The sequence below is a fragment of the Mesoplodon mirus genome (genome assembly GCF_964341445.2).
Source record: "Mesoplodon mirus genome assembly, chromosome: 18".
Lineage (NCBI taxonomy): Eukaryota > Metazoa > Chordata > Mammalia > Artiodactyla > Ziphiidae > Mesoplodon > Mesoplodon mirus.
The window spans coordinates 17,956,502-17,979,399 of record NC_138994.1 but is presented as its reverse complement, the minus strand read 5'-3'; the positions used below and the strand labels follow the sequence as shown (position 1 = coordinate 17,979,399).

The following is a 22,898-nucleotide window of genomic DNA, read 5'->3' as shown; positions in this document are numbered from 1 at the left end:
CGCATGCGCCCAGGTGAAGCGGCGTGGGTGGGGCAGAGAGTGCGTGCAGCTGCCTCCTGGCTGTGGAGCCCCGGGCGACCCGGGGCTCTAGAGTTCAGACCGAATGGTGAGATACCCTGTTTGTGACTGGGTGGGACAGAAGACGTGATGTGAAGGGATCTGGGAACAGAGACCCAGGAATCCCACTTGGGAAGCCCCCCTTCCTCTTTGACCCTCGCCCTTCCCGGGACTCCCGCGGCGACCTCCGCCCGCGGCCAGAGTCGCCGACCCACAGCCACTGGTCGGGGCAATGGTGCCACCTAGCGGACCGTGTCGGAACGACCCACGGTGGCGGCGGCGGCGGGGACCCCAGCCTTGAGGAGGTGCTAATGATGGGCTGGGGTGGCGCTTCAGCACCATCGTGGGTCGGACAGCGCCTCCCCCCAACCCGCCCCGGCCCTGGAAACCCGGCTTCGGACCCTCTAGGAAGGGGCCCAACGGAAGACCCTGAAGGAACTCCGAACCTCCCTAGACTGCACCTGACAGCCCTCGGTGACCTTCAGTTTGTGAAGGTGGAATTCAGGAACCCAAAGCTCTCCCTTCTCTAAACCCCCTCTTCTAACCTCCCTGTCCAGCCTGGGTGGTGGGGACTAAGCAGCCCAGGGCTGCGGCGGGGAGGGTCACGCATTTGACTCTTCATACTACACTTTTCTAACGCCGGGCTCCTCAAGTTTTACTAGAGAGAAGCCCAGAGGCGGGCTGGGGATAGGAGAGGGGAGCGCCTCCAAATCCAGAAACCTGCAAGCTCTCCGCCCCTGGAATCGAGGCACATGTTTGTGGGCAGCCTCTAGGACCCAGGACACCCAGGAAGGTGGAAAGCAGGTGGATTGATCCGGAGACCCGAGGAGTAGAGGTAGGATCCGCGGGCGCTAGGGCCGCGCGGAGTTCCGGCGGTGGGCGGGGCGTGGGCGGGGCGCGCGCGCGCGCAGCGGCAGACCGCAACCCCATGGATCCCGAACCCGGGTCAGCCTCGGTGGAGGTGCCTGCCGGGCGCGTGCTCAGGTGCGGCGCGGCCCGGCCCGGGGAGGCGCCGGGACCGCGGAGTGGGCGCCGGGAAGGGCCCGGGCACCCGGGACGGGGATCCAGGCCTGGGCCGAGCGGCCCCGACTGCGCGGCGCTAACCCCGCGTCCCTTCCTTCCCCAGTGCCCCGGAGCTCTTCGCTGCCCGTTCCAGGTCCCAGAAGCTGCCCCAGCGCTCGCATGGCCCCAAGGACTTCCTCCCCGACGGCTCAGCGGCCCAGGCTGAGCGACTGCGAGTGTGCCGCGAGGAGCTCTGGCAGCTGCTGGCGGAGGAGCGCGTGGAGCGCCTGTGAGGGGGCCGGGCGGGGGCGAAGCGGGGCGGACGGACCCGGTAGACTAATCCGGTAGACTGAGATGGACCCCTCCCTACTCCTCGCCAGGGGCAGTTTGGTGGCCGCCGAGTGGAGACCGGAAGAAGGCTTCGTGGAGTTGAAGTCTCCTGCGGTGAGCGGTGGGGTTCAAGACAGGGGACCCGCCTTCTCTGCCCTCCTGGCTCCTTTGTGACATTTGCTCTGGATCCCACGCAGGGTAAATTCTGGCAGACCATGGGCTTCTCAGAGCAGGGCCGGCAGCGGCTTCACCCGGAAGAGGCCTTGTATCTGCTGGAGTGTGTGAGTGGGGCCCTGGGAGAGTGGAGAAAGGGTTGGGACCAAGGAACCAGAAGGACGTTTTTATTGGAGAAAAAGTATATACAACTGAGTATTCAGGGAGCTTGTGACCTGATTTCTAGAGCAGGAGACAAGAATACCACGCAGAGAGCAGGCATTCCAGTCGAAGTTAGTGGTGTTGCCTCCATCTCCCCCCTCCCCTTCCTGGTTGGCCCTATTCTTGCTGTGATGACGGGGTCGTAGCACGCAGATATCAGAGCAGGGAAGTTGCCTCATTGGCTGTGCCACTGCAGGGACGGTTCACAACCTGAGCTGTTGGCCCCGCTTCCAGGGCTCTATCCAGCTCTTCCACCAAGACCTTCCACTGTCTATCCAAGAGGCCTACCAGCTGCTGCTGACTGAGGACACCATGACTTTCCTGCAGTACCAGGTATCTGCCACCCTCTCCCGGGAGAGAAGCCACCCATCCACTGAACTAATGAGTATTTATAAGTACCTCTGAGGTGCTAGGCACAGAGCCATGTGCTAAGGCTACAAGACCTGCAAGGGCTCTGTTGTCATGGTGCTTACATCCTAGTGGTGGCACTTGGGTAATATATAGGTAAGCAAGCAAATGGATGATTGACTTCACAGCTGAGTGCCAGGAAAAAGACAAAGAGGAGGAGGGGCACCAGGCTAGAGACAGAAATGTGGACACCATGATGGCATGGATGGTATTTCAAACCCCACTGGGCTGTACGGAGGTGTGGCCAGAGTAGAGGGCTGTGTCTGAGACCTGGGGCACTCTAACCTGGGAAGGTCAGGGGGAAGATAAGGGAACTGAAGAGGGTCTGGCAATGCAGGAGGAAAACCAGGAGAGGTGGCATCACAGAAGCCAAGATAAGGTCTTTCCAGGAAGAAGTGCTTGGCTATGTTGAAGGCTTGAGAGATCAAGCAAGCTGGGGGCATTCCTGCCTACATCTCTCAGATATGGATACAGGGACACAAGGATGAACATGTGGTTCATCCAAAGACTATTCCCCCCATCCCACCCATCTGTGGAGGTGCTGCGGGGCGGCCAGGTGTCCACCACCTTCTGCTATCTTGTCTTTATTGTAGTCAGGAGCTTCACTGGTGACAGCTTTGGTATCTGAATATTCTAGGGCGTAGTTTTTTTCCTGGTCCATCAATTATCAGCTTTTTGGGATTTGTGTTTAAAAAACCGCTAAGTGTCGTTTGTGGCCACAGTAAGGTAAGGGAGAGACAGGAATTCAGAGACTTGAGACCTTAGTTTGGGGAAAGCGTTTATAATGGAGTATGGTCCTACCAGTCCCAGGGCTTGGAATCTGGGGGTGTGGTGAATGGCTTCTGTCTGGAGAAACTACTTGTTTTCAAAAGTGGACGTCTGACCTCTACTTTTTTATCTTATGAGGTCTTCAGTCACCTGAAGAGACTGGGCTATGTGCTTCGACGATTCCAAGCAAGGTAAATCCCTATCTTATTTCCCTCGAATGTATTCTAGTCCTGAAACCTGGCTGACTGGCCCCAAAGTAGAAAGTGGCCTCTCCTTACCTGGAATCCTTGGGGAACTGCAGCTTTCTGAACAGGCTGGAGGTGCTCTATTGAGAGCCATGTTGGGACAAATCTGGGTCATTTCACCTTATCCTGGGCTATCAGATTGAGCCCCATCTTCAGCCTGTTCACTCCACAGATAACAACTGAGCACCTACAGCTCAGCGTGAGAATGGAGATATGGTACCGGAACAGTGCCTGGCACTTAGTAGGTGTGCAAGCAGATTTGTTAAGTGAAAATATGAATGAAGGATCAAGTGAGGAATTAACAGTTGAGTAGGGTTTCACATTCCTTTTGCTAGGTTAAGTGTTCTTTCCTTCTGGGTCTTCTGAGGATCAACACCTTAGTAATCCAGCACAGCTAAGAGCCACAGAGACTTTCAGGCTCAGGAGGAGAAACTGGTACAGCCTTTGCAGGTTCACAGTATGTCAGAAATGCTCTAGAACAAGCACATCCTTTAATTCCTGAAAGTGGAACATATATTAAGGAAACAGTCACAGATGTGTGTGTAAGTTCACCTGTGAAACGTGTTTATTCATTCAGTCATTTGTTCAACAGTATTTATTGACTACCTACTGGGTGCCAGGCCCTATGCTGGTTGCTGAGGAATAGCAGAGAGCAAAATCACTGCCCCCACAGAACTTGTATTTAGTGGGGAGCTTACATGAAACACCATCACTTTGCGAAATCAGTGATCTTGGAAACATACTATAAGCCCAACAGGGAAAGCATGGTCACACAGATTAAAGTTTATCCCTTAGAGCAACGCTATTTGATAGAACTTTCTGTAGTGAAAAAAAATGGTCTGTGTCTGTGTTACCCAGTATACGTGGCTTGTGTCACCATGGGACTGAATTTTTAATTTTGTTTAATTTTAATAGATTTAAATTTAACTTAAATAGCCCCTTTTGTCTAGGGCGACCATATTGGACAGTACAGCCTCACAGCCATAAAAAAATAATGGCAGGGAAGAATGAATAATGTCCATAATATACTGTTGAGTGTAAAAAAAGACTACACGGTAGTATGTTAGTACAATGTTATTTTTGAGAGGGAGAAACATGGAGAAAGACAGTATGCGTGTTTGTAAGAAACAGTGTTAGGAAGACTGTATGTGTGTTTGTAAGAAACAACGTTACAGTAGTATCTATGGGTTTTATTTTCATTTTTCTTGATTTTCCAAGTTTTCTCGTCCTCCTGATTTTTCTCACTAGGGATTAATTATCTATTGCTGGCTCTGCAGGAGCCCAGGTTTCAGGGAACCTCTGTTCAAAGGTGCCATTGGTGAGACCCAGAGGCCTGGACAAAGATGCATGGGCAGGCCCCTGTGTCTGCCCCCATGTACCCCGTGTGCAGGTCTGCCTGGGGCCTTAGCCCTTGGTGATGGCTCTAGCCCCTGGTCCATGACTTACTCTGAGCCAGTCCCTCACACATTCCATGGGGAGCACCAGACTGAGGAGGTGGATCTGTTGCCTGCCCCATTCTCACCCACAGCTCCGTCCTGTCCCCTTACGAGAGGCAGCTGAACTTGGATGGCAGTGTCCAGCGCTTGGAGGATCGGAATGGCAAGAGGAAGAGGAGGAGCTCCAGCTCTCAGTAATGCTCCCCACACGGCCACTCCCCAGGGAGAGCTTTGAGGGAGTGCTGGTGTTTGGGCCTTGGAGAATGCCCGGGCTTAAGAGCTGGGCTTGGGCTCAGGGAGGCTGTAGGGCACGTGTGGGTCGCGTGCACCTCGGCAGTCAGGAGCCGATGTGCTGCATTTCCTCCCCATGTCCCTCAGGTCCATTAATAAGAAGCCCAAGGCCCTGGAGAACCCCCTGCAGGAGGTGGATGGGACACCCGAGAGCCTGGCAACCTCCAGCCCACCTCCCCGATACCAGAACAGCCGATGCCCAGAGGAGAAATCCCAGGAGTCAAGCCCCATAAAAGGCCCCATGGGCCCCTTTCAGCTTCTGGGGTCCCTGGAGCCCTGCCCTGGGCTGGCCAGGGAGGGGGTGCGGTGCAGCCAGGAGAGTGGCAAAATGGAGAACGGGGTCATGGGGGCTTGCAAGCCACGCTGGAACTTTGAGCAGATCTCCTTCCCCAACATGGCTTCAGATAGTTGCCATACTCTCCTGCTTGCCCCCGCCCCAGAGCTGCTCCCGGCCAACGTGGCAGGGCGGGAGACAGACGCTGAGTCCTGGTGCCAGAAGCTAAACCAGCGGAAGGAGAAGCTCTCCAGGCGGGAACGGGAGCAACAGGCAGAGGAGGCCCAGCGCTCCCGGGAGGATGTAAACTCGGATCCCGAGGTGCAGCGCTGCTCCAGCTGGCAGGAGTACAAGCAGCTGCTGCAGAGGCGGCACCTGCAGAAGACCCGGAGCCGCCCCCCACACCTGTGGGACCAGCCTGTCACGCCCTTGCTGAGTCCCGGTCAGGCAGACTCCCCAGGTACCCCCTCATCCTGCCATGGGCCACAAGACTTTGAAAGGGGCATGGATTGACCACAACTGATGGAGGCTTAAGAAAGATGGGGGAGGAGAGAGCTGTCAGTGGAGTGGAAACCACAAGGATAGTCCATTCTGGGAGGCAGCAAAGACACCCAGGTGGGAAGGTTTAGAAATGGCAAGTCAGTGCCCAAGGAGAGGTGAGGAGGAATGAAAACTACAACCACATCCTTAAAATCATAAACGAGATGCATGTGGAGTGGCTCTGCCACCAACTGGCTGTGGTTCCCTGTTCTCCCACCTCTGTCAGAGGAGAACAAGGGGGTGACATATTGGTCAGATAAAACGAAAGCTTCTTGTATGCCCTGCATGTTAAGAATAGAGAACTAATAGGCAAGAATTGTGTTAGCGAATTCAGAACTACAGTCCTTAATGGGAACATGGTGAGTTGTAAGTAACTGGAGTCGTGTTGTTAGAGCAGTTAAATTTGAATTTCAGATAAACAACTAATTTTTTTTAGTATATGTATATTCCAAAAGTTGCATGGGGCATACCTATACTAAAAAAAAGAAATCTGGGGCTTCCCTGGTGGCGCAGTGGTTGAGAGTCCGCCTGCCGATGCAGGGGACATGGGTTCGTGCCCCAGTCCGCGAAGATCCCACATGCCGCGGAGCGGCTGGGCCCGTGAGCCATGGCTGCTGAGCCTGCGCGTCCGGAGCCTGTGCTCCGCAACGGGAGAGGCCACAACAGTGAGAGGCCCGCATACCGCAAAAAAAAAAAAAAGAAATCTGCTAAATCTGGTAATCCTAAACTAGATGGCAGATTCTGAAATGTCAGGGGGAGTCTGGATGGTTGACTGCCCTCACCAACGCCTTATTTTCACCATCCTTGTAGCCACAGTCCTTCAGCATATCTCTGTGCTGCAGACGACACACCTTGCTGATGGAGGTGCGCGGTGAGTTTCCAGGTAGTGCCTGTCTCCACAGTACTTTGGGTGCCGGCAGGAGTTGGCAGCTGGGATTTTACTCCTGAAGTTGGGCATGAGCTGGGGGAATCATTCTAGGGACCCCTACCCTGGCTAATATTCACGTATATCTAGGGGAGAGGGAGGAGTAAGAGACAAGAGTAGATTTTCCCCCAGCTTCTCAGATAAGGTAGCTGTCCCTCCTTAGTCCCCCTGGAGGAACTGGGGGAGGGAAAGGGTGGTGTGGAAAGAAAAGATGGGGGAGGAGAGCCCCTGTTTCCTAAGGTTTCTCACTCTGTCCTCAGGCTGGTGGAGAAGTCTGGGGGCTTGGAGATCAGCTTTGATGTTTACCAGGCTGACGCCGTGGCCACCTTCCGAAAGAATAACCCTGGCAAGCCCTATGTCCGGATGTGCATTAGTGGGTACGGGACCAGCGAGCACTTCCCCCGGGCTGCTGCCAGTTCTCTCATAAACTAGCTGGACCTCCTCTCCATGCCCCTGGCTAGTTCATCAGTCCCTGAGAAGAACCAGCAGTCCAGAGAGAGGCCCCATAGCCAGTTAGTGCTACAGGAACCCAGGCCTCCCAATCCTCACCTCGCGTTCCTGGCATTTTCGAGTAGTCTCCTGTGCCACTTTAGTGCCAGGCTCACCCAACAGAAGGGGTGTGAATCAGAGGGATTTCCAGGCTAAGAGTGGCGAGAACCCTACTCTTCCTAGTCCCCTTACCCAACCAGGGCTCTGGGTGTTACTTGGAGAACTTAATCAGAGCTGTGCAGTTTGCAGACAGGAGAGCCCAGGGGCCAGACTTCTTGTACCCCCAACCAGGGAAGGGAATTGCCCTTCCCTGGGAGCCTCAGAGGGCTGGGTTCTCAAAGCCTATGGGTGGGCTCTGTTCAGGTCTCAGTCTAACCTTGATTCTCGCAGATTTGATGAGCCAGTCCCAGACCTCTGCACCCTCAAGCGGTTGTCCTACCAGAGCGGGGATGTTCCTCTGATCTTTGCCCTGGTGGATCACGGAGACATCTCCTTCTACAGCTTCAGGGACTTCACGCTACCCAGGGATCTGGAGCACTGACCACGCAGCTCTGGCAGGGCCTGGGGTCTGCTCTGAGGGACCCGGACTGTCTGCTCTCAGGGACCATCTCAGTTGCCTCCTACACCCAAACTCTGACCTGTAGCTTCAGAGGCTAGTCTGGGCTTTGGCCCTGGGTGTCTGATGCTTGCAGGAGAGGGGAGCTTTGCCCCCGCTACCTGGCTGCTGCAGCGCTTCCATGCCCCAGGCCTGAGATTGCTGCCTTGCAGTAAATCCCCTTGGAACTCAGGACTAGATTTCAGAGACCAGCGAGGCGGGGCAGAAGAGAGGACTCCGTGCCTTTAAATGAGAGGGTGCCTGCTTCTTGCGATAAAGCCAAAGCCATTAAAAAATAGATCCCTTTTCTGCTGTGGCTGGATGTACTGGACGAGTCCTCCCTACCCACCATACCATTGTCCGTGGAACTGGCCCCAGGCACTCACCCCTGCTGTATCCACCCACAGAGAGCGCTGCGTTCTCTGGTGCTAGAGCTAAGAGCAGCCCTCGGGAGGGCAGGAATGCGACCCGACCCTTTCTCTGGGAAGTCACTGACTTCTAGCTAGCTTGGCTTTCAGAAGGGTAGTCCGAGGAGGGAAGATGGCACTCCACTGGTCCTTCCCTGAACGCAGCCAGGTCCGGGTAGAGGGGCGGCCGAGAGTCGACTTGTCGGTGTGGCTTGAATCCTAGTCTTTCTGAGCTGTGCGGTGGAGCGTGCAGTTCACGCCCAGGCCTCGGGCCTGGCCTCCGCGCCCCTTCTGCTCGTCTCCTCGTTCCTAATCCCCTCCCTCGTCGTGCTGAAAACTCCGGTCGCTGTTGCTGCCGGTGATTCGGAGGAAGGTCCAGGCTTGGGGGCCGCCCAGAGAGGAGGAGCCTCGGCGACGCCCCAGTCCCCAAACCACCTAGTTCTTGGGTCCCGAAACTTGGCCCTGTGTTCGCCAGTCACCCTCTCTGATTGGGTTGGGCGCTTTCAGGAAGAGCCGGCCGGGCTTTGCTCCTCCCTCCGGGGCAGCTCGGGGCCAGGTTGTGGGAGGGACCGTTCCTCGGGCTTAGGAGGTGGCCCGGGGCCGCCGCGCGTTCCGGGAACTATTTCCTCCTCCGGGAGGCGGCGGGACACTGGGCGCGGCGCGGAGTCCTGCGATCAGATGCGCCCAGGTGAGGCCGAGGGCGGGCCGGCAGTCCCTCGTACATATTCACGCGGGCCTCGGCCCCGCCCCCGAGGTCCACGGAGCCGCGGATTGGCCGGATCACGGCCCCCGCCCTCCCCGAGGGCGCCCGCGCTGCGCTCGGCCTCTAAGGCTTTGCGCTACCGGGGGCGGGGCCAGGCCCGGGGGGGCGGGCCGCTGGGGCTCTTCGCTCCGGGTTCCGCGGGCCCGGCCGGCTCACCATTTATGTAAATAGCGGCGGCTCCGCCCCCTGCTCGCCGCGCCGGAGGTGAGCAGGAAGGAGACTGTCGCCCAGCTGCCCGTGGGCTCGCGGCGGAGCGAGCGGAGCCGGACGCGGAGGCCTCGGACGGGGGCTGGCCTGGAGTTCCAGGTGAGGTGAGGGCCGGGACCCACCTAGTCGAGCCCGCCCCCTCGGGGCGCCCGCCACTTGGGGCGCCCGCCACTCGGGGCGGGGAGGCAGGGGAGGGCCGGGACCCCTGGCTTCTCCGGGCTGGGCGGGGAGGGCTGCGCGCAGATCCGCTCGCCTCGCTCCGGATCCCGTCGCTCCGCTCGTCTGGGAGAAAGACACCTGTAGAAAGTGCCGCTGGGAACTTTTCTGTGCCTGATCCGCCCGCGATTACAGAATTTGGGTTTCGGGTTTGCACAATAGTGTTGGCTTTGGAGAGCAGGGAAACAGGTGCTCGGCCCGGCTGGGTGCGAGGGTCACTGCGGGCGGAGACAGAGTCCCCGGGTCTCGGGCCCCACGTGTAAGGCGCCTGGCCGGAAAGGCAGGCGACGCGCGTCTCCAGAGTGGCCCTCTCTCCGCGAGCGGGGGCCGGAGCGCTTTACGTTGGCGGCTTAGCCCCTGCTCCTGCCATCTGGGCCTTCTCCCTGCCGGCCCTTTGTGCCTCCTAATCCCCGGACACAGGAAGCCCGCGGAAGGGACTTGGGTCTTGGGGCCTTTCTCCGCCTCAGGCGGCTTTGGATACCTTTCGGGGACGTTACGGAGACCCAGTCTCTTTTCCAAGACCACGGGGGTGGGGTTGCGCTGCGGGACACTGGGACTTGGCAAGAAGTGAAAAATACCGCCTTGCCAAAGAAAGTGTGCAAAGTTTGCTCTTGGTTTGCTCAGGCTGGACGGTTCGCAGACACACCGAGCTTTCGCTGTGGGGAGAACTGACTGTAACCAGGAGAGCTGTGGTGTGGCCCCCTGAGGCTCTCACCTGAGACAGGTGAGCTTTGGGTGAGGTGGGCGGTGCGTAGACTCGGAGCCATTCCCATGGGGATCCATGTGCCAGATGCAGGGCGTCTTAACCTGGGCTCTAGGGAGCCTCTGCAGAGTTTACAACTCAAGGTCCTGTCAGGCTGCAGAGGGGATTCTGAGCAGGGAGGGGAGGAGTGTGTCAGGGAGACAGGAAACTCCAGGTGGGAGGAACAGAGCAGCAGTACAGAAGAGCCCTAGCCCAGCCCAGGGGAAGCCAAGGTCAGAAGTGGCTTCTGAGGAACAGTCTGGGTCTTTGTGAGCTGAAGCATGGGAATGGTCCAACTTCTTTATTTTATGCACAGGGGATTCAGATTTGGTTTTCTTCAACTATCTGCCCACAGTGCTCACTTATGTCAGTGAGGGCTCAAACCCAGCTCTGGGGGCTCAGACCGGTGCTTGCTCCTATTCTCTGAAGTTAGACTGGGCCACTGTCTGTGGGAGCCACTGGGCAGTGTTTGCAAGGTCTGGGGTCATCCTGCACCCCTACTTTTCCCTGAGGCAATGGAATATCCCCTTTAGCAGCAGATTAATATAATTTTTTAAAATTTATTTTATTTATTTTTGGCTGCACTGGGTCTTTGTTGCTGTGTGTGGGCTTTCTCTAGTTGCGGCGAGCAGGGTCTACTCTTTGTTGGTGTGCAGGCTTCTCATTGCAGTGGCTTCTCTTGTTGCGGAGCTCAGGCTATAGGCATGCGGGCTCAGTAGTTGTGGCGCACGGGCTTAGTTGCTCCGCGGCATGTGGGATCTTCCTGGACCAGGGATCGAACCTGTGTCCCCTGCATTGGCAGGTGGATTCTTAACCGCTGCGCTACCAGGGAAGTTCCAGATTAATATAATTTTAATAATTTAGTAACTTAGTACTTAGCAGTGCTCTAGTGCACAATAGCATTAAAAGAAAGATAAAAGCCCTTAATCCCAGATGACCCCATTGGTTTAAAAAATAAAAAAGGTAATAGGAGCTCACTGGGGCAAATGAAGTGTTTTAGAAAGTGTAAAATAAGACAGAAAAAAACTTCTCCCTTGAGCTTCACAGTCTTTCCTCAGATATAGTGCTCATTAAGTTTTTTAGTGTCTTTCGACTCAGGTGTAGTTTTGAATTGTGCCTTGTCGGTTTCTTTTTGGATGACCCTGGCTCTGTCACTTAACCAAACCTCAGCAAGCCTTGTTTTTACAGTTGTTGATGAGAGGATGAAAAATGTCATAAACACGTGTGGCCTGGCACGTAGCTGGCACCAAGTGAGGATGGGCTGCTTTAGCGTCCCCACAAAGCATAAAAAGCGTGGTCACTTGTGGGAATTTGGGCAGATACCTGGGCCTTTTGGATGTGCCTGACGGGTTGTGAGGGAATTTGACTTCTCTGTCCAGAAATCCTGATTTCTGAATGCCTCTGGAGATCAGAACTTTTAGAACGAGGATGTTGCTCCTTGGAGATCAGAGATAGAGGGCAGTGGCCTCTCCTAACCTCACTTCGGGTTCCAGTGGCCCTTGGGACTTCTGCTGCTCCTTGGAAAAGCCAGGAGTGAGGCCTAACGGCCAGACCCCAGCTGGCAGGCCTTTCCTGGGAGGAGTGTGTGTGTACAATCTAATCTGCTTTGCTTTCTGCTCAGGGGAAGGCTTGGCTGTATACATTCTGCACCCTGGTGGGCGGATAGGTTGGGGTAGCACATTCCTGTGCTGCTCTGTTGTCATTAAGGGGATTTTCTGTGAACTCCAGAGTGCCTCCTTTCAACCTCATTTAGGGAAGGGGTATCCTCTCCTTCCAGGACTTCCTGACCCCAGGACCCTCCCTCCCATAGAGAAAATGGTACATGGAGCTGGAGAGTTTGGCTTCTCTGCCATCAGTCTGTGACCCCCTATCTACCGCATTGGAGACATTGAGCATCCCTGGCAAGAGTCTCCAGGGGCAATGTGGTGTTCCCTGAAGGGTCCTTCCTGACGTGTCAGAGGCAGCTTTTGAGATGCCTGAATCGGGGGCCAGGGTGGAGGCCCGAGAAGCCAATGGCCCTTGCTTCGGGGTTGGCTGCCTTGAGCAGCACTGGCTGCCTGGACTCACTTATCCTGAGTACTCAGCTCGGAGAGGCCTTCTTATCTCATCAGGCGATATCACTATCAGGGTTCCTCCTGGGTCTCCTGAGGCATGCCAGGTCTGTTTGGCAACTTTGTTTTCCCCTGCCCAGGAGTAGTTTTCAGGGAGAAGTGGGGTATGGGACAGAAGATGGGCGTCCCCCAGTAGGGCCACCAGTACCGTTCGCTCTTCTCCAGCCCTGGCTCCCTAGGGTCCCCCGGGAAAGCCTCCTCTCCCTGTGCCCTGTCACCATGGCGCTTGCCCAGCTCCCTTGGGGGTGGCCTTCCCTCCCCGCCCTGCCTCTCAGAGGAAACTGGTCCTTTGAAGAGTCACCCCACTCCTTCCCCTTCCCCTTTCCAGGAACCACAGTGAATTCTTGAGCTAGGAGAGGCTCCTCTGGGCGTGGGGACAGGGAAGCTGCTAGGTACCTGACTCTACCCTTCAGGAATTCAGCAGAGACGCGAGACTTTTCTCGAGACACCTGACTCGGTATTTCCAGGGTTTGATGAGAGGGACTGGGCACAAGACTGTTTGACGCCAGTAAATAATGTTATTGTTGGATCTACTTGCCAAGGAGCTGGGTGTCCTGGAGCCTGGGGCTGAGGCAGGACCTGTAAGGGTATCCCCAGGCAGGATGTCAGGCATGATAGGCACATGGCCCTGGCCTTGGTCAGAGACTTGAGAACAGGACGGGGAAGTTCCCTGAGGACCCCGTGGGGCCCCAGGCCAGTGCTCTTTAGGGTCAGTGGCTCCTGACTGGAGAACACCTTTGCCTAACTGATCCCCATCCAGTCCCAGCTGTTCATTTATTCAACAAGTATTTACTGGTGCCTCTGTATGTGCGGTGTGGTTTAGACACCAGGCATAATCCTTGCACCAAGCAAAGGTCTCTGCCATCACAGGACTCAGATTCTAAAGGATGGGAAGTGTGAGTGACCGGAAATGAGTGTAGGTAATAAATCATCTGTTAAAAGGCAATGCGAGCTATAGAGTAAGAACTAAAGCCGGGGATCAAGACCCTTGGGAGGGGGGCAGGTTGCAACTTTAAACAGTGGTCAGGATGGGCCTCGTCAAAAAGGTCACATTTGAGCACAGACTTGCAGGAGGTGAGGGAGTTCTTTAAATAAATTTTGGGTGCCTCTCAGGTGTGAGGGCACTAAGCACTGGAGATACAACCATGGACAGGTCAGGCGGGGCCCAGTCCCTCCCTCCTGGAGATGACATAGCCTGGAAGCTGCTTGGGTCAGCCGTTCAAGTCTTGAGGCAAGTCTGAGGCCGTGGGTTGGAGCTTGATGGGATGAGCCAGGCAGCCTACCCACCCCCACCCATGCCCACCCCAGGCAAGTCGTCAGTGTTCTCCCCAGAACTGCTTTGCTTTTCCTTGTGCTTGACCGCATCCAGTCTGTCACTTCCCTGGAGAGAGTCTGGTGTTGGATTGCAGAAGGGGACTGAGGCCCCCAGGATGGCGATGGGGGGAGGGCGCATGCATTCCGACTTCCCACTGCACCCTTCAGGAGGAGCCTGGGGGTGGCAGGAGGGCCCTCCCAGGGTTGTGGGACTGGCCTGTGGCTCCGTGGGATGGACAGTGAGGGGTGGAGGGCCAGGTCAGGCTCTGGCTGCTGACCCCAGGTAGTCCCATCCAACCTGCTGTTAGCGAGCCCCTTTGTCCTGGGAGGGAGGCTTGAACTGAGCAGACGGTCCGCAGCCTGGTTGGCGTTCAGACTGGGACTTGGACTCTTAACTGCCCGGGCTCCACAGCTCTCAGAATTGGCTATTTCGTAAGTAATTGTAAGAATTACATGAGATGATGCTTGTAAAGTGCTTCAAGTAGCATCTGGCCACAGTCCCTCTCAATCCCTTTTATTACCCAACAGCAGCAGCGACAACAATTCTGTGGTTCCCACCCCCTCTCTCTCTGTGTTCTAGTTCCACATCCACAGAGGTGCCCTTTCTGCCAAGGTTTGGTTGCTAAGCTCCTGGCCAGGGGCTGCCTGGTGCCTCTGGGAGATTGGGTTTCCCAGGATAACTCAGGCGCTGGCAAAGCAGCCGTGAGCATCTGAGTTGGGACGGACAGGTGCCCAAGGGTCAGCAGCTGCCCCAGCTGCTTACAGCCCTCTCTTACCACTCCCCGCCGTGGGAGGTGCAGGGGCATACTCACACCCGGCAGACAGAGGCCAAAGCCACACGCAGGATGTCGGGGAAGGGAGGGCAGCTTAGCGGCAGCCGGCTGTGGGAAGCACGAGCAGAGGGGAGCCTGGGGCTGCACCTCGTGCCGTGCGTGCCCTCGGAGATCGGAGATCGTGCACACGAGCAGGTGCTAGTGTGGCTCCAAGAGCCTTCTCTCCCGTGGGCCCGAGATGTCCAGAGTCCTGCTTCCGGATGTAGTCTCTCTTAGCAGCTCAGTGGAAATGCCCAGGCTGTGGAGGGACCTTCTAGGGGGCTGGCCCATCACACACCTCCGGGACTGGCTGATGCAGCTTGGCCAAGCCTTGGTCTCCTGGGGATAGATTGGCCCAGGCACCCCAAACAGTGCCAGCGTGGGTCGAGCCATCTGCTCTGGGGACCCCCTTCTTCCTCCCTGTGACACAATCAGACCCGCTGCTTAGAGCGGGGAGCCGAGACAAGCCCACTCGCCTGCATTTATTTCTTCTCTGCCTCCACTGGTCTCTGCCCTGAGCTCCTGAGATGCAGGGGTGGGGGCAGGGTCTAGGTGCGTCCCTGCCACAGGGTCTGAGCAGAGGATGGGAAAGGAAGACAGGGTGTGAATTTGCTAACCTGTTGCCAAGTACGCAGCTCTCCTGTGTTTTTACAGCGTGGACATCAGGGTGTGGGGAGACCAATTCTAGGCCCTGGTATGTTTTGCTGGTGGGCAACAGTGTTGGATGATTAGAGCAGTGAGAGCGAAGGGAATCTCAGGGTCAGCTGCCCGCGGGGGACGCTTCAGGCCAGCTCCACGCACGCGGCGCAGACCTGTGGGGAGAATGAGTACGAATCAGCCACAAGTCAGCAAGCCTCCTGGCCCGGGCAGCCCTGTACCCTAAGCGCCCGCCCCCGAGGGACCAGAGAGCCCGGCAGAGCAGGGAGGGCGGCTCAGAGGTAGGTCTGGACACGGACAGAGGGCGCAGTGGACAGGGATGGAGGCCGAGGTTGGGCAGTCTTTAGAAGCTCAGCGGATGGAGAAGGTGTTTCTTCTCAGGAAGCGCCCCCCCGGCACGGGTTGTGCTCTAGCCAGGTGGCACCCCCGGCGCAGGAAGCCAGGACCCTCGGAGCTCCTTCCTTCCCCAGTCTTTGCCTCAGACCCTCCTTGGCGTCAGACTTGGGGGCTCCTCACCCTGGGGGGCCCCTGAGCTCTCTTCCCCCACATCCCTCGCGGTAAAAGTGGCATTGACACATACAGCACCTGAGAGCTTGCCAGCCCCTCCCAGGCCTTCCTGTTGAAGCTCACAGCCGCTCCACCGGTCACGGCCTGCAAACTAGTAACATCCTTTCGCCCCGGACCCCGGGGCCCCTGAAGCCTGAGGTCACACAGCTGGCTCCACGCACCTGTCTCCTCCCTGCCTCTGTGCCCATTTGGTGTCCATAGCTGTGGGCGGGGCAGGAGCGATCCCCCAACAGGACTGAGTGCCAACTGTGAGCGCAGGGCTGCCCTCACACCTGACCACCACCTGGGCCCCTCCCCTGTGATCCTCTTATTTCCCCTGCCTGGGAGGCAGATAAACAGAAAGAAGAAAAAGCATCACCAGTATAGTCCCATAACCCTTCCACTGTGTTGTCGACTTATGTAAATATTTTTAATAGATTCTGCCTGACTCTTAGATACATTGGACATATGTTTCCATCCATGGCCATCGTCTCCTGCCCTTTTCTTTTTTTTTTTTTTTTTTTTTTTTTTTGCGGTATGCGGGCCTCTCACTGTTGTGGCCTCTCCCGTTGCGGAGCACAGGCTCCGGACACGCAGGCTCAGCGGCCATGGCTCACGGGCCCAGCTGCTCTGCGGCATGTGGGATCCTCCCGGACCGGGGCACGAACCCGTGTCCCCTGCATCGGCAGGCGAACTCTCAACCACTGCGCCACCAGGGAAGCCCTCCTGCCCTTTTCATGACTGTACCCTTTCCATCGTCGGGCTGAGCACCCTTCACCTGCCCCCTGTTGTTGGCCGCTTAGGTTGCTTCTGATTTTTCCTAGCAGCTTAATGACCAGCACGACAAGGCAGGGGAGACCATCCACAGAGCTAGACGAGCGCCCGAGTCCGCAGTGGTCTTAGGCATCATTTTAGCATAAGGCACAGTCAAGCGCTGAGGGAGCACGGTGAACGCGGTCCGGGTGGGTTCAGGGGGAGACGATTTTGGGAAGGTGATTTTTTGTATGCTGCTTGAGGGGCAAGGTTATACCAGAGAGAAACGTGGAGACAAAAGCACGGAGACCACAGTGAATGGGGCTGGTGCGGGGGCCGAGGAGATGGACACAGGGCCAAGCAGAGGCGGACATGGGGTGGGGGAGGGGAGGGCGGACCACATCAGGCCCCTGCCCAGGACTGTCAGGGGGTTCCCAGCAGAGTCAAACTGAAGCTCTTTGTTGTGGCCCACCAGGCCCCCCTTCTGACCCATGTCATCCCTCCTCGTTGCCTGCGCCCAGCCCCTCGTGGCACCCGGAAGCCCGCTCCAGGTGCCTGACACGCCCTGCCCCGAATCCTCCCGTGGCTGACCGCTTCCTACCATTCAGGACTGGGTGGAGGTATTATCACCTCTGTTCGTTCATTCAGCGTGCGCACGTTGGAGTGGAGGCAAGGGAGGGAGGCTCGTATTTGGAGGAAAAGAACCCCAGGCAGAAGGAACGGCAAACGCGCAGACCCAGACTCGGGAAGGTTCACTGAGTCCTCTGACCACCAAACCCTGGCCGCTCGATCTGAGCATCTTCCCTTATTTTCTTGTAGGCTCTGAGCTTTCTCTGAAGCCATCCCGCTGACTGATTTGTGTACCTCTTAGCCATTGCGCTCCCCTGCCAGGATGTAAGCTTGGTGAACTGGAGGATCTTGTCTGTCTGTCACGGTCGCATGCCCAGTCCTCAGACAGTGTTTGCTCCGCGCCAGGCACTGGCTTCTGCCATTGCTCCCACTGCTTGCAGCAGACAAGCTCTCTGGACCTCGAGGAGCTGCCACCCAGCTTGGAGGAGCCGAGCTGTGGTGCTTAAGGGTCCCAAGCCCTGGGTTCTTTCCCTTACGTCTCCCTGCCCCCCTCAGGAGTGGGTTGAGTAGGTAGGATCTGTTCCACACCAGGAAGCTCCAGGCCCAGGTTCCTGAAGCTTCTCCGCAGAGAACCTCTTGCCTGGGGTGAGTGGAGCTGAGGGTTTGCTTGGAGGTAAGTCCAGCTAGTCCCAGACCTGTCCGCCTTCAAGAAGGGATGGCACTTTTTAATGCCTTGACATGGGCAGTTTTTCTGTGCTGGGAGCTACGCTGAAGGACCTGGCTCCGTCACCCCAGGCCAGTGGTGTTCCAGCCCCCAGCTGGAATGAGCGGCAGGTCCAGGCAAGGGCCCCTGGCCCTGCCCAGCCAGACCTCACCAGAGGCCAGGACCCACACTGCTTGCTTGGCTCTGAGCTGAAGGCATGTGGGAGTGTGTGTGTCTGCATGTGTCTGCGCCTTTGAACTGCACGGCTGTAACTAGGCATCCTCTGTCCTGTCTGCACATCCTTTGCTGCCTCCCAGAGCCCTAAGATTGGGGAATTCGCCGTACCTGGGGTCAAATCTCAGTTCTGTTGGTACCTTCTTAGTGACTTGGATGAGTTGCCCAGCCTCTGTGGTCTTCTTTCCATGTCTGCTACGTGGGGATGTTCCAGTCACCTTCCAGGGAGGCTTCTGGAAGGAGAACAAACATCCAGGATGAGGTTTAGGTGCACCTTGTTCTAACGCACAAAGGTTTGGTTCAGTGCCTGGTAGGCAGCAGGGGCTCCAAGGGGCAGCCGGGTGGATGGAGTGCCCGCCCTCCCTCCCCGAGTGGGGCTTTCTCCCACCCAGCTCCGCATCCTGTCTCCCTCCCTCTTACCTGCACGTCTGCCCCTGGGACTGGGCGGTGTCACCCTTGAGCCTATGTGGGTCCTTGGCACAGATGGCCCTGTGCCCTCTTGTCCCCACCCTGCAGCCTGAGAGGGTCCCCAGGGCAGAGCCCAGGGTGGCCTCTCCCTGGAGTCCGCAGGCCCGTTTCCTCCTCCAGGGCGTCCCTCCCAGCTTCCTCTGGCTTCTTGACCCAGTGACCTGGGCCGGGAGAGGGAGAGGGGGCATTGCCAGGAGCCTCGGGTGGCAGATTGATGAGCTGGCGCTACCCTCCCCCATGGCTGGAATGCAAGGCCACCAGCCCAGCTGTTTGTCCAGGAGGCCGAGGTCGCTGCAGGCCCCGAGTCTGTTTTCACTCCCAGGCCCAGGAGCCTCCGGGACTTTCCCGTGTATGTTCCCTGAACCCACTGCGGGGCCTCGGGTCAAGTGAGCAACTGGGAGTTTCCCGACTACCTGCTGTTCCTTGGAGAAGCGGGGCTCCCCGTTCTGCTCTGGCTCCCCCAAAATGTGCAGGCACAGACCTCTACTCTCCAGCCCTCTCACAAGTGGTGGCCTTTTTGGTGTCCCCAGAAGGTGAGGCGCTCACAGGGCTGGTCCCCGCCTGTCCCCAGCTGGAGATGTTTGGACTTGCCCTGGGACATGCCTCTCTGCCAGAAAGTCCCTCCAACTCTGCCACCCATGTGCCTGCCAGGGTCCATGCATATGCAAAGCCCTGGCCTGATGGTTAATTTTTGTCACCTTTCAAGAAGCCAGAAACTTCAGGGCATCCTTCGGGTCTCAGCTTAACCACCACCTTCTCCCGTAGGACACTCCCCTGCTGCCCAGTCTGGGCCGGGTGCCCCTGTGCCTCCCCATCAGGGCGCTCGGCACTGTGCACTGTCCTGTCTTGACCTGCCGCTACCCCAGAGTAAGCTCCTCCAGGGCAGAGACTGGCTTTGCCTCCTTCCCTTATAGTGTCAGGCGTGAATGGAGCCATTTCCAGGGTGGGCCTGAGCCCCTGTGTTTCCGAGGACGGGCCTTGGTGTCCTGTGGTCAGTGGGAGGTTGTGCTTCTGGAAGCCGGAAGCTGGAGCACATGTGATCCCACCCCCTTCCCCCAAGGATGAGCCAGAAATAGTTCCCCTTGGATTGGGAATGCATTCTATGGTGGGAGGACAGTTTTGGGGCCTTGAGCTGGTTTCTTTATTGGGAGCAGATTTCTTCTCCTGATTAGTCTCCATTGGGCCCATGGGAAAGGGAGCCTTTCCGAGCACACCCCATCAGAGCCCAGGGGAGCTGGAACTGGATAGCCAGAGCTGAGGGTGAGAGGTGGGGCAGCCTGGAAGCCTGGGCTTCCAGAGAGAGACCCCCAGCAGCCGTGGGGGCGGGCCCAGCTCCACCGTGGGCCCCGGCTGGGGGGTGGGATGGGCCAGCACCCCCCGACTGTGTGCTGTGCACCTCGCTCACTCAGGTTCCGGACGGCTGTGGCGGGTGGGAGCAGCCTAAGCCCCGAGTCGCTGGAGAGCCTTCCCTGAAGTTAGAAGGAAGAATCTGCCCAGGTGTGCTGACCCCCCTGAGGGAGTTCTGCTGGGCCCTGGCCTGGAGTTGTCGGGGCATTTCCCCTCCCCCATCGGGGTTCTGATCTGGGAGCCCAGGTGGACAGCCTTTGCATTCCCACCTTCCAGGCGGCTCTGGAGACAGAGGCTTGTGAAGTTGCCCTTTCTGTTTAGCCAGAGTTTTATGGTTTTTCAGAAAACAGGTTAACAATTAAGCTTTAAAACCTCAGGGCCTCTGGCCCTCCTTGTTCCCATAAAGCCGGGCTAAATGGCTTCCTCCCCCAGCTTCTCCTGTTGGCTTTATTAGGCCACAGGTGGCCGGGAGCAAGCGTCAGAGCATTAATCAGCTCCGGCCTCCAGGTCCAGAGCTCCCTCCGGGTTTCCTCTCAGGGAACCACGCTCCATGGATGGGGCGTGAGGCGTGGGGAAGCCGAGGGTGAAGCTGGCCCGGCCCGGGGGCGGCCGCCTGCCGTGATTGGGGAGAGGCTGCCTAAGCTGGGCAAGCGGGCCTGGGCGCTGGGTCGGGCTCTGGGGCGCCGGGCCTCCTTTGCCCAGTGCTCAGCAGCTGCCCCCCTTTCCCCAGGGGGCCACGTGCAGCAAGATGAGGAGGTTCCTGAGGCCGGGACATGACCCTGCAAGGGAGAGACTCAAGCGGGACCTCTTCCAGTTTAACAAGGTAAGGGGAGTGGAGGGCCAGCTGGGCGTTTATGGAGGGCACGAAGGGGTCACGCGCCCAGGGAATTCCCTGGCGGTCCAGTGGTCAGGACGCCACGCTCTCACTGCCGAGGGCACGGGTTCGATCCCTAGTTGGAGAACTAAGATTCCGCAAGCTGCGCTGCATGGCCGAACAAACAAACAAAAGGTATCGCCCTCCCCACAGGCTGGGGCTGGCACTGGGGTCACTTTTACCTGGACTAAGGTACTTACTTGGCACTGCCTGCTATGCCTCCTGGGAATTGGATTTTGGAAATGGGGTCTGGTTAGAGGCTTTCCTGGGAAAGGGTGACAGGATGCCCAGGAGTCAGCTCTCCTTGTCCCATGTCTCGCTGGCTGTGTGACCTCTGCAGGTCACCCCACCTCTTCCAGCCTAAGTTTCCCCACCTGTAAAATGGGGATAAAACAACCTGTCCTGCCTCCCTCCTCACGGGGTTATGGAGGAGGCCTAGGGCTGGGAAAGGTGAAAGTGCGTTGAACCCTGCAAAGTATAATGATGTTCCTGTGATGCCAGTTTCCTTGGAGCCCTGGGGCCACAGGCCATGGCCGTTCCCTCCCTCCTCAAATTACCCCCAAAGGAAAACACAGCTTTCCCTGCAGGCAGAACACATGATTCCTTCTGGCCGGCTGTAGGCCTGGGTGAGTGGGGAGAGGCACCTGGGAGAAGGTACTGGGGTTGGCATTTGACCACCCCAGCTCCACACCTGCTCCTAAGGCCCCCCAAGCGGGTGTCCTCTTACCCAGGATCATGGGGCTTCCCTGGGGGCTGGCCTGTAAAGGGGAAGGAACACAGGGTGGTTTATTAGCTCGGAGGCCACCTAGCAATCCGCAGCCGGTTCAGGGTAATTAGCTCCTCTCACCTCTGCTTTGATCTAGGCCCTTGGCCTCCATGCCTGAGCTTCCCTCCACCCTGGAAGGTGGACTGCAGGAAGGGCAGCAGCAAAATGCTCTTCCCCTCAGGGGTCCCCCCTCCAGGACATGCTGACGGGTGGGCTTCCAATCCAGCTTAGCCACTTAGAAGCTGGATGACCCTGTGCCCATCACCCACTGCATAGGCTTGCTATGAGGATTACACGGAATTAGATCATTGAAGTGCTAGGCACAGTGGTCCGGGAGCGTCAGGTGCTGTTTTCAGGGGCTGCCTGCCTCCCAGGGAGAGAGAGCTCCCGGGGGCTTGCTCGAGGCGAGTCAGGGTCCCAACCTGCTCTGCCGGTTTCCTCTGATTTTCTTGACCTGTGGCTGTGAGGCTACTGCCTCTGGGATCAGGGCTTCCCTAAATGAACACCTCCTCCCACTGGGGGAAGGAAGCTGTGGGCACGGCTTTTGGGCCTTGGGATGTAGGCGTGCATATGTTACAAATGGGGGATCTCTGGCCCCGGCAGCCTGCCATTCTCACTTACAAGGGAGCAGCCCATGGGTGTTGGGTGTGGGTCTCAGAACCTCAGCATCCGCCTGGGCGCCTGGGTGACCTCTGTCGCCTTCCATTGCCGCTGATGAGGCTGGGATCTCACAGCCCAAAAAGGTGGCCAATTCCAGTGGAAACCGGATAGACAGGCTCAGTGAAGAGGGATGAACCCCCGCCCCAAGTTCCAACTGTGCAGCAGCAGGGTGGGGCTGGGGTGGGGCTGGGTCAGAAGAATCATGCCTCCCCCTCCCCCCCGCACCCCTTGCCCCCAAACTGGACTGCCCCACCCCCAGGCCTGGCTGGGGATGGGGAGGGGAGGCTCCTGGAATTCCTTCTTCCTCCCATTCACTTCCAAGAAGCATGTATTGAGTACCTACACAGCCCAGCGCTGGGGCTTTGGGAATCTCAGACAAGACCTTTGCCCTCCGGGACACTTATAGTCTGGTGGAAGGAAAGGGGCTGACGGTCTAAAATTCCACTTCCTGGAGGGGAAAGTCTTGCGGGGGCTGTTGGGGAGGAGAGGGGCTTAGACTCATCTCATCTAGGTTCTGGGTGAATGGTGGAGCCCGAAGGGTTGGGCTTGGAGGGTGAGTCCAGATCCTGGAAGGTTTGGGAGCCTGGGTGGTCCTACCCACGCCAGCCCTGCCCCGGCCCCCTGGCTGTGAGGTCAGCTGTGGGATCAAGGGAGGCTGGAACCTGGGAATCTGGGTCTGACACAGCGGAGCCTGGTGAGTTTTGAGCAGGGGAGTGAGCGATCTCATTTATGACTTAGAGGAGGTAACTCTGGGACCTTTTTTTTTTTTCTCTGCCCTTCAGTCAGGAGCAGGTAAGCTCAGAGCACTTAGGAGACGTTGCATTGACTGACTGGGGCCCAGCAGTGGGATTGGGGCGCAGGGCTTGACGGTTGACATTTGGGGCCTTGGGGGCCCACTGAGTTGTGAGGCTGTTTAGCAGCATCCCTGGCCCTGCCTCCCCAAGACGTGACAGTCAAAAATGTTCCAGACACTGCCCAGTGTCCCCTGGCCAGTAAAATAGCCCCTGGTTGAG

At 57.6% G+C, this 22,898-nt stretch overlaps 2 protein-coding genes across 15 annotated transcripts in view; both read left to right on the top strand.

Moving 5' to 3' along the window:
- The first annotated feature begins 36 nt into the window (after nt 1-36).
- On the top strand, nt 37-8,615 carry TSEN54 (tRNA splicing endonuclease subunit 54). Of its 7 annotated transcripts, none has more exons than XM_082602759.1 (12): nt 37-551; nt 711-892; nt 1,184-1,348; nt 1,440-1,503; nt 1,587-1,670; nt 1,999-2,097; nt 3,079-3,131; nt 4,714-4,815; nt 5,000-5,646; nt 6,537-6,597; nt 6,912-7,028; nt 7,531-8,614. In XM_082602759.1, the coding sequence occupies exons 5-12, from the start codon at nt 1,605-1,607 to the stop codon at nt 7,679-7,681; spliced, it is 1,296 nt and encodes a 431-aa protein (XP_082458885.1). In that variant the 5' UTR covers nt 37-551; nt 711-892; nt 1,184-1,348; nt 1,440-1,503; nt 1,587-1,604; the 3' UTR covers nt 7,682-8,614. The 7 variants fall into 7 exon arrangements, 6 of the variants coding, with proteins under 6 accessions (XP_082458885.1, XP_082458883.1, XP_082458884.1 ...); XM_082602758.1 differs by having other exon boundaries at nt 46-106; nt 394-892; XM_082602760.1 differs by having other exon boundaries at nt 65-106.
- A 283-nt stretch (nt 8,616-8,898) lies between these two features.
- Nucleotides 8,899-22,898, top strand: part of LLGL2 (LLGL scribble cell polarity complex component 2) — a 34,037-nt gene continuing 20,037 nt past the window's right edge. The window contains exons 1-4 of one of the 8 annotated variants that reach the window (XR_014292013.1): nt 8,902-9,211; nt 9,953-10,052; nt 19,648-19,735; nt 20,316-20,408. Coding sequence is in view for 2 of the 8 variants with exons in the window: in XM_082605520.1 (XP_082461646.1) it covers nt 20,334-20,408 (75 nt within the window). In the remaining 6 variants the exon portion in view is untranslated. Of the gene's footprint in view, nt 9,217-9,238; nt 9,518-9,952; nt 10,053-19,647; nt 19,736-20,315; nt 20,409-22,898 lie in introns of those variants that run through there. The other 7 variants (XR_014292016.1, XM_082605520.1, XR_014292012.1 and 4 more) reach the window with 7 other exon arrangements.